We start from the raw sequence: 9,078 nt of genomic DNA on the forward strand, positions 1-9,078 counted from the left end.
GGAGAGGAGGTAAAGTGGGTCATGACAGATCTGGGTTTGTCTCCTGGAGTCATGATATCCTCTCCCAGGTGCAGTGAGGCTGGTCTCTCTCCATTCTCCTCATCTCCTCTCCTTCACTTTAATCTCCCTATACTCCCCTTACTCTCTATTGTCCTTTTTAACTTCATCTCCTCCGTAAACCCCTTTCCTCCTAATCTTCTTCTTTTTACTTTACTTCTTTACTTTACATTTGGTCTCCTTTCCTTTCCTTTCCTTTTCCCTCCTTTTCCTTTCCTTTCTCCTCAACTTTCCTTTCCCCTTCTTTCCTCCCCCTCCCTTCAACATTATTTTACACTCCCTCATATTCTTTCCTTTTCTTTCTCCTCACCATCTCTTTCCTTTCCTATCCTTTCCTTTTCTCCCCTACTTTTTGCTTTTGGATCTCCTCTTCTATCTTTTTGTCTTTCCTGTCTTCTCCCATTTTATTTCTATTTTCAACTCAAGTTTGATCTCCTCTTTTGTCCTCTCAAAAATGTTGGCAGTTCAAACAAGCAAGGAGAAAGGAAGTCGCCCAGGGTGCTGAAGGAGGACAAGGTATTTAAAGTCCTGGAGGTTGGGCACTGTAACCCAGTGAAATGTGCTGTAAATAAGAGAGAAAATATAGACAGCCGTTGTCAGTGACGCAGCGGCCTCCAGGGTGATGGTGAGTCATGAATGCCTACAGCATTTTAGCACAACAGGTAGCGTGAGGCGAGCAGTTCTGCTGCTTCGACACGCTCTCCAGTTGGACCGATCACATTTCCCACAGAGCACAGCCGGCCATGTTTGAGCACAAATGGAGCAGTTTGCGATGCAAAGCCTCTTGGAGAAATTAGCATTTTGCTTTGGTCAGCACTATATGAAAACCATTGGAGGACATTTTGTTGCTGTGGCGCCTGCACTTCATCCTGAGTCACGTACAACAATGTCCCCGTCATCGCCGCAGTGATTAATTCGCTGAAATGAACCCGATTGATGAGTCATTGTGGCAACAGCTATTATCACTGAGATTCATCACTGCAGCCCTCAAGGTCACTCCAGGGACGCCCTGTTTGTATGGAAGCGTGAGATTGGCCGTCCAAGTGTGCGTCAGCTTGACATTTCATTGCTATCGCACAAAAAAAGCTCAATTAAAAGGAATCAATGGGAAACGGTGCAGTGAGGAAGGCACCGAGTGTAGCATTATGATTAATGATCCAGATGCACAGTGTTCAGCATGAACAAGGAACACAAAAAGGTTAATGTGGGCAGTGCGGCTACTTCCTCTACATCCACAGGATGAATCAGAGCTAAAAGACTGACCACAATCAAATAAAGCACGACAACAAATGAGGATGACAACTGACAGAGTCATCTGAACACTGCTCCATAGTGTCTGTTCCTGAAGGAGGCGTCTGTGTGGAGATACAAAGTAGATACAGCATTTAAAAGGATGCTATCAAGGCTGCGTAATCTGTTTGTGTGATTGTGTGTGTGTGTGTGTGTATGTGTGTGTGTGTGCGTGTGTGTGTTCGAATGCGTGTGAGAAAGAGGAGCTGTGCAGGTTGACTGCTGATAGGCTAACCAAGCTGTTTCCACAACAACAATCCCCCTGGCAACTCTAGCACTGTTGATGTGATCAATGCCTATCATTTTCGGACATTTGGCATCAGGGCGTGGAATGAGTTTGTGCAACCCTGTGTGTATGTGTGTGTGTGTGTGTGTGTGTGTGTGTCTGTTTGTGTGTGTGTACTAATATCTTAGTGAAGACCAGCATAAAGTATAAATCTTATGGAGCAAGGACATTTATAATATTGGAATGTATCGCTCCAATTACTGTCCTCACTAAGATAGAAGGACAAGAATGCACAAGTGTGTGGATTTGTGTGTCGTGAGTGCATGTTTGAAAATGAAAATGAGAGATGAGATAAGATATTGAGATAAGAATCCTACAGAGAAAAAAATGACCAAAAAGACTGGAGACTAGTCGGAGAGAATACAGCTCCTGATAGAATATTTGATGTACAGAACTGTGAAGGGGAGAAATGCAGCTTTGGTTTGAATCAGCGCAGACCTGCAGACCTTGGCAAAGCCTGACAGATCCAGTAAGTTACACGAGACACAAACGTTTTCAAGATGGAATTAGCAAATTGAAACTGATACAGATCAGGGTAACAAATCACTGACGAGGAAACGGAAGCTTCTCCCGGTGTCAAACAGAGCAGAGAGCTTATACTGCAGTTACTAAGGGACAACCTCATTTCTAAACTTCCTGCAATGCAGTTCTTACCTAATCCCTTTTGTATTCACACTGTGAAACAGATTCATCTTTCAAAATAAAAATGCACTACTTCACAAAACTATTGCGCGTCCATCTTAACTGCGTTATGCATGGAAGTCAAATCCCATATCAGAACAAGTAAAAAAAGAATAAGTGCAAGTCAAGGCCTCCAAAATGTATTGAAAGTTGTTTAGTTATAGTTCAAATAGAACAAATATATATCAAAACTGTGTATGTGTGTGTGTGTGTGTGTGTGTGTGTGTGTGTGTGTGTGTGCATGTCTATCTATAGTTATGAGGTCCAATTTTGGTTGAATACCATCAATGTGAGGACATTTTGACATTGTGAAGACATTTTGGACTCCTAACAAATTCAAAGGAATTAGGTTTAGGGTTGGGGTTAGGCATTTAGTTGTGATGGTTAAGGTTAGGGTAATGGGCTAAGGAATGCATTATGCCAATAAGTGTCCTACAACCATAGAGACAAGTGTGTGTGTGTGTGTGTGTGTGTGTGTGTGTGTGTGTGTGTGTGTGTGTGTGTGTGTGTGTGTGTGTTTGTTTGTGTGTGTGTGTGTGTGTGTGATAGACTCACCACTGAGCTGCTCCATGAAGCAAACATTCCCATGGGCATTGAAGGCCAGCGTGTCTGGCGTAATACACAGGCTGTGAAAGAGGTGGGAGGGCCTGATGCTCTGCAGGGCCACGACACACTCTGCACACACCGCCCACACCTCCTCCTCAGACAAACAGCTGTCCCGCAGAGAGAGGATGTCTGCCAGAGACACGTTCTCCTGTGGAAACACACACACAAACACACACACACACACACACACACACACACACACACACACAGAGGTTTAAAAAACATAGGTTATTAGAATTTTAGTATTAAGGAACAGGCCTGAACTGCATGAGTGCTCCTGCTCAATGCTTGTGTAAGGGCAAATTTTAATGAGAAGACTCTTGTTGCTCAGTATTTATTACCTGCCGTGAACAAGAGTCCGGCTTTTAGTTAAATTCAGAATCAGAGTCAGAATTATTCATTAATGACCACACGACCAAGTTAGTGGAATTCTTTTTTCGTGAAAAAACGATTTGAAAACGGGATTATTTGGTGGATAAGGATCTGTAGCGCCTCCTAGAGGGGAAAAGTGGTGAGCAGTTTGGGAGGAGCGTGATGTTGCGTTTGAGGAATCGTTAATCAACTTTAAACTTTTCTCTTATTGGCTTGCATGTTTTCCTACAATGGGCACCAAAATGCACCGTCAACATTTTCAAAACAGCCCCTGCTATCAGCTTCATTTCGGTCTGCTCACTCATGTGGAACGGATTTATTAAAATGTAAATACAGTGGTGCAAAAATTAAAGCTTGGCCTCTTATTCTCTACCGTGCTGGAGGGGAGTCAAGTTTTACCTTAAATCTCGAGAAAGCTGGGATGGAGGTGGATATACATATAATAATAAAAAGGCTCAAGGGGTTGGACCACATGGATCCAAAACTTACAATTATGGTTTCACAAATTATGTTTATTTAATCATTTGTTTTAGAGCAATACATGTATATAGTTCTATACACTCGTTGCCCATTGGCTATCGTTTGATGATGATTTAGCCTCTGGGTGAAACAGCCAATATTTTGGGTCTTTCGGTGTAGACGGTAGATATCTGGTCAAGACACTGTCCTCCGGTTGCCATACACAGTCCGACTAGTTTTTTATATCACACAAGTTGAAGGTTTCTCCAAACAAATCAAAAACAGTGATTCGTTTTGTAGGTCTATTAAGTCCAGATGACATTTTGGTTTATATATTTTAAGAGCTACCTGCACATGAATCCAGAATAATTAAAAAAGAGATAGCCAATGCATATCTGTCATTGTGTTCTGCCTCAAACGTGATCAAACTACAAATGGAAACCAGAAGATCTCCCACACCAAATCTTGTTCCTCTACAAAAGATTCTTCACATGCATTTGTTAGTAGAGATTATGCATTTTTAAGATACATTCTTAACAGATAACAGAGTGTGTGTGTTTTGGGGTTAATTCACTGAATTCAATCTCAGACAATAGAAGGCAATTCATCACATGAATGCAGAACTGCAGTGCATCTGATACTGCCACACTTTTCTGCAGTGATCTAATACATGGGTGTTAAACCTGTCAGCTCATAACCAGGTTACTGACTAATAGGAGGTTGCTCCTCTGCAACAAATCTGAACTATACAGCCTTTAAAGATGAGAAACTCATCTTTCCCTCGTCACTGACCCTTTTATACTGTTGCTGTTTGTTTTCTTTCAGACGAGCATCTTTGTCCTTGCAGCTGACAACGGTAGATGATGCATTTGTCCTCGAAAGTCTGCGGAATGAGTAATCAGTCGTCTACCTCTCTTGACACTGTCTCTCGATTATAACTCAACATTTATCTCAGGTGTAGAGAGAGCCAGCCGCGGTAAGATGAGTGGAGGTAAATCAAATTATTGCTCCTCTAGGTAATAAAGAGCCTATTCCTTTGCTCAGATTTTGCTAGAAAATCATATCTGGAAAATTAAATCGTTAAAATAAAAGTGTGGGCGGTAAAAATCTAATTGAGGAAGTAAAACTAGATTTACTTGTGGGTCCTGCTCATATATCCACGTCCAAAAGTGTAAAGTGAGCCCAGAGAAACTTTCTGTTCTCAGTAGATGTGAGTGAGAACAGCCCTGCAGCGTTAAACATCCACGTGAAGGAGCAATAAGCAATAGACATATCTGATAGGAAGGGGCTTTCAAGAGGGAGATACCTCTGTGAAAACAATCATTAAAACCTGTGCTAGATCTGTTGGACACAAGGTGAGCAACATAAACCCAGCAGCATGCCCCAAGCTTTGCTCCAATATCATATAAATTGACTTAACCCAACTAGAACAAATAAACAGACCTGCTCATCACTGGTATGAATGACCCTGTCTTGATTCAACCCCTCCGTTGGACTTCAAATGTTTCTGTTTGGATAATTTGTTGGACTCATTGTGTTTGGTTCTTTGGATTCATATATTTTACTGTGAAGTTTTATTTCCCTTGTGCGTCTCATAACTTCCTGTCTTCATCTTCTTTCCGTCCTACTCCGGTCAATTGTCCCGCCCTGACTAGATCTACTTGTGTCTTGTAAGTTGATGTATTCAAACCCTGTGTTTCTTGCTGTTAAACACTAATTTGTCTTGCTAGCTTCCCAGTGACAGTTCCTGCATTCAGCCCTCGTGTGAATCTGCATTTGGGTGCTGACATGTGTGAGCACCTGTCTGAAACAAGTTTAAAGGGGAACTACTGAAGTACCTTTCAACATCTATGTTTATTTAAGTGGTCGTGTAAATAAATGGTATTTAAAAATACTTTTGGAATTGGTCCGGGAGATCGTCACTGTCGGCAGCAACATGGCTGCAGTGGCTCCAATAAATTATGGGGCAACAGCGACAGTCCACGAGGTTAGACTCAGATTTTCAACTAACTGAAGTTTTTGTTGTCACTACATATGCATCTAAGGGGCACAGCAGCCAACCATTTTCTCTTGTTTTTATTCATCTCTCCAGAAACATAATTTGAGAATTTTATCTTTGAAGAAACTTTTCTTTGACATTTCATGGGTTGTCACAGTTGCCCTATAAGACATAGCCACTGCTGCCGTGTTGTGGCTGCCAGCAGAGATAATCTACTGGACCACTTGCAAAAGTTTTCATCAGTATTACACTTCCATATTTATAAAAAATATGGTACTGGTTAAAAAATATCGTTATCCCCCTTTAAAACTTTGGACACTTTCAAAAGTAATTTCAAAAGTAAAAGAAACTGGCTGTCTTTTGTGTTGTCCACTGAAGAACTGAGTCTTTTGATAAAAAAGCAGGATTTTGATTTGGAGCCTCCCATTGAACAATGCCCCAATTTTGCCACGATAAGAGTAGAATATTCTGAAATATATTCAGTAGCAAGTACATTTAGTGCATGAAGTATACAATATCCTGCACAGACATGCAGACACCTTGTATTGCCATTTCATCGGGCGGACTCGACATACCGAAAAGAACACACCATCTGTGATCCACTATCACCAAATGGCCCATTTTTCCTGTGGCTGCAGTGATCTCAGAGATTCCACCCGGCATCCTGCATAATGCTGTGCTCTGATTATTACAGCATCTTCTGTTCCGTTTTGCAAGTGAATACAAAAGCTGCACTCAGCTCCGACAGAGGGGTGGAAGTGGTGAGTGTGGGGTCTTCACAAAGCAGCAACTGTCTAACACTATATCTAGGACTTTAATTACCATGACCTTAACATGTTAACATGTTCTTCCATGACATAATTCATACCACACCAGGGTAACTCTCAACGGAAACTTATTTTTATTCCCATAAAGTCTCCATCTCTTTGAGCTGCATTCATCTGTGTTGCTTCATGACTCTCTTGTAGGCGCAGGAAAGTTGCAGCAGATTGGGAACAAAGCTTTCTGGTGTGTTCTGGTAGACTAGTGCACAATTACAGGGCAGAGAAGTGCCACTTCGAGCAGCAGCCGCAGCAGCAGCTGCCCCATAAATAGAGAGATTCCCCTGAGAACAGTGCAGGGGAAAGCTAGAAGTCTCTTTCACCCTCCTCAAGTTAAATATGTTGTCCTACATAAGTTTGCCTCTGAGCTCCGAGGTCCTGATGAGACTGGTGGTGGAGTTCTTTCTGAGTTTGCCCTCTGGGACCAGGAGGAAAAGTAGAAGAGGGTGCCAGTGCTGTATGGATCTGAGTTAGACTTTAGTTCTTCACACATTCAAAACGATGACAGTCATTTGACAGTTTCCTGATTAGACGCTGGCTGAGCAAATGAGGTTAAATGTTACCAATTTGTCACTTCTGTCTGACAACTGTCAGGCTGTTAGAACAGCAGCTTCTTGATGAAACTATTCCTCATCCTATTCTGACAATGAATATGACACTTAGGCGGTCTAATTAAGATAAATCAAGTGGATGTCTTCCAAAGTTACTGTCTTTTTAGAACAAAATTCTCTCGTCACATCACTATCCCTTGGCACCCATTGACGTTAAACTCACACTGAGGTCTCATGTTAACATCAGATCAACTTTGGAATATATCAGACGAGGCCTGTGTAGTTTTTCCAACTTCACCTCCATGGGCTCATTGGGAGAAGATTTTGTATGTCAATGGGAGAGATCTTACAGCAAGAAAAACCTGTTTCAGTTTATAACAACACTTGATAATTGATTAAAGAAAGACTTGAAAAATTGTGAACCTCCCCCTTAAAACACAGAATGGATAATATATGATCCATTTTTTGTGAATAAGCGATAATGCTGCTGATAATGTCGGCAACAACCCTATCAAGAATCAAGAGGTAACTAAGTAAGGAACATTCAGAAACAGTTACAGAAGTTCATCCTCAAAACATTACTTTTCAAATAAATGTTTTTAAAGTGCAGTGCTTGAACTCTATTGACCTGTGACCCACTGTGACCCATAAAACATTGTTTTAGACGTCTATGATAGCAGTTCTGTGAAAAGGTGATTTGTCTTTAAACTTTGCATATGGTTTAATTTAAATAAATGTCCAATAATCATGATAGGGGCTCTCGATGTATCCTGTGACAACTCTGCATAACTGTATGTAGAATAATTACTTAAGTACTTTTCTGTTGTTACTTTATTTTACTGTGATTACTTTTGTGCTTTTACTTAAGGAAGAAATATAGTAGGACATTCACATATTTTAGGTCGTTAACTTGCTTGCATTACCTTGAATTCAAGATTTGAAGAGCCTATTTCTTCCAACAGTTACAGTGACAGAGCTGTTCTGATAAAAATAAAATACACACTGCGGAGGAAGAGTGATGGATTCGGGTTCATTGCATTGCTGAAAACAAATGTTGAACCAACTTAAAAAAACTTAAATTGGTAACACACATAAATTAAACTTGTTCAAGTTATATAAACACAATTGATAACTTTAATTTGAAAACGTGATTATTTTTAGTTTTTTTAACAATTTTCTAATTCAGTGTACTAGGTTCAGACCTTTGATATAATTCAGTGACAATGCAGGGGATGTGCTGGTCCTGGTACTAAAATATTCTGCTACTAACTTTAAATCCTCAAAACTTTAAACTTGTGGAGGTTTATATTTTCAAGGAAAATCCCTCCTCGTGTCCCATTTTTTTAAATCACCAAACCTGACACCTTGAAAGGGAATAAGACTGGAGACAGAAGAGCCAAAAGCTGCTTGAGTTTCTTATTCTGAGTGACTGGTTTCTTCTGATGTGAACTTTACAATAGGACTAACCTTATGAATAATTTACCCACTTGTCCTACATTTCATTTAATCAGGGAAGCCAAAATTCTGATTGTTATTAAACAAATCACAATTGAATTTCCCCGGAACTTCTTCCAATGAAAGAATCATCCACTCACCTCATCCTCCAGCAGCGGAGGCAGATGTTCCAGATCGTAGTATCTGTCTCCAGCTCTCTCCAAGTAAGAGAGAGCCGCATCTCCGCCCGTGGTCTCCATTGCAGCAACTTTGATCCAATCAAGTATAGTGAAGCTGCATCCGGCCCAGACGGCTGGAGGCAGATGGCATCTCTCCCGGTGCACCGGGCACAGACTGGTGGAGGTCCAGCAGCCGGTCAGCCGGTGGCCACTGCGCAGACAGCGGGGCGAGCGAAAGCAATGCGCCGGGATCGACCCTCTGCAGCCGGCTGATGGAGGCAGGAGGAGGCGGTGGTGGTGGTGGTGGTTGTAGGAGTGTGAGAGGCTGTCATGACTACCACAC

General features: G+C 41.5%; 1 protein-coding gene across 1 annotated transcript in view; it reads right to left on the bottom strand.

Moving 5' to 3' along the window:
• LOC133020965 (kinase non-catalytic C-lobe domain-containing protein 1) overlaps positions 1 to 8,816 on the bottom strand; it is a 35,917-nt gene extending 27,101 nt beyond the window's left edge. The window contains 2 exon segments of the mRNA XM_061087737.1: positions 2,870 to 3,068; positions 8,718 to 8,816. Coding sequence (XP_060943720.1) covers positions 2,870 to 3,068; positions 8,718 to 8,816 — 298 coding nt within the window.
• Positions 8,817 to 9,078: the final 262 nt, after the last annotated feature.

The sequence above is a fragment of the Limanda limanda genome, chromosome 15 (assembly GCF_963576545.1).
Source record: "Limanda limanda chromosome 15, fLimLim1.1, whole genome shotgun sequence".
NCBI classification, from domain to species: Eukaryota; Metazoa; Chordata; class Actinopteri; order Pleuronectiformes; family Pleuronectidae; genus Limanda; species Limanda limanda.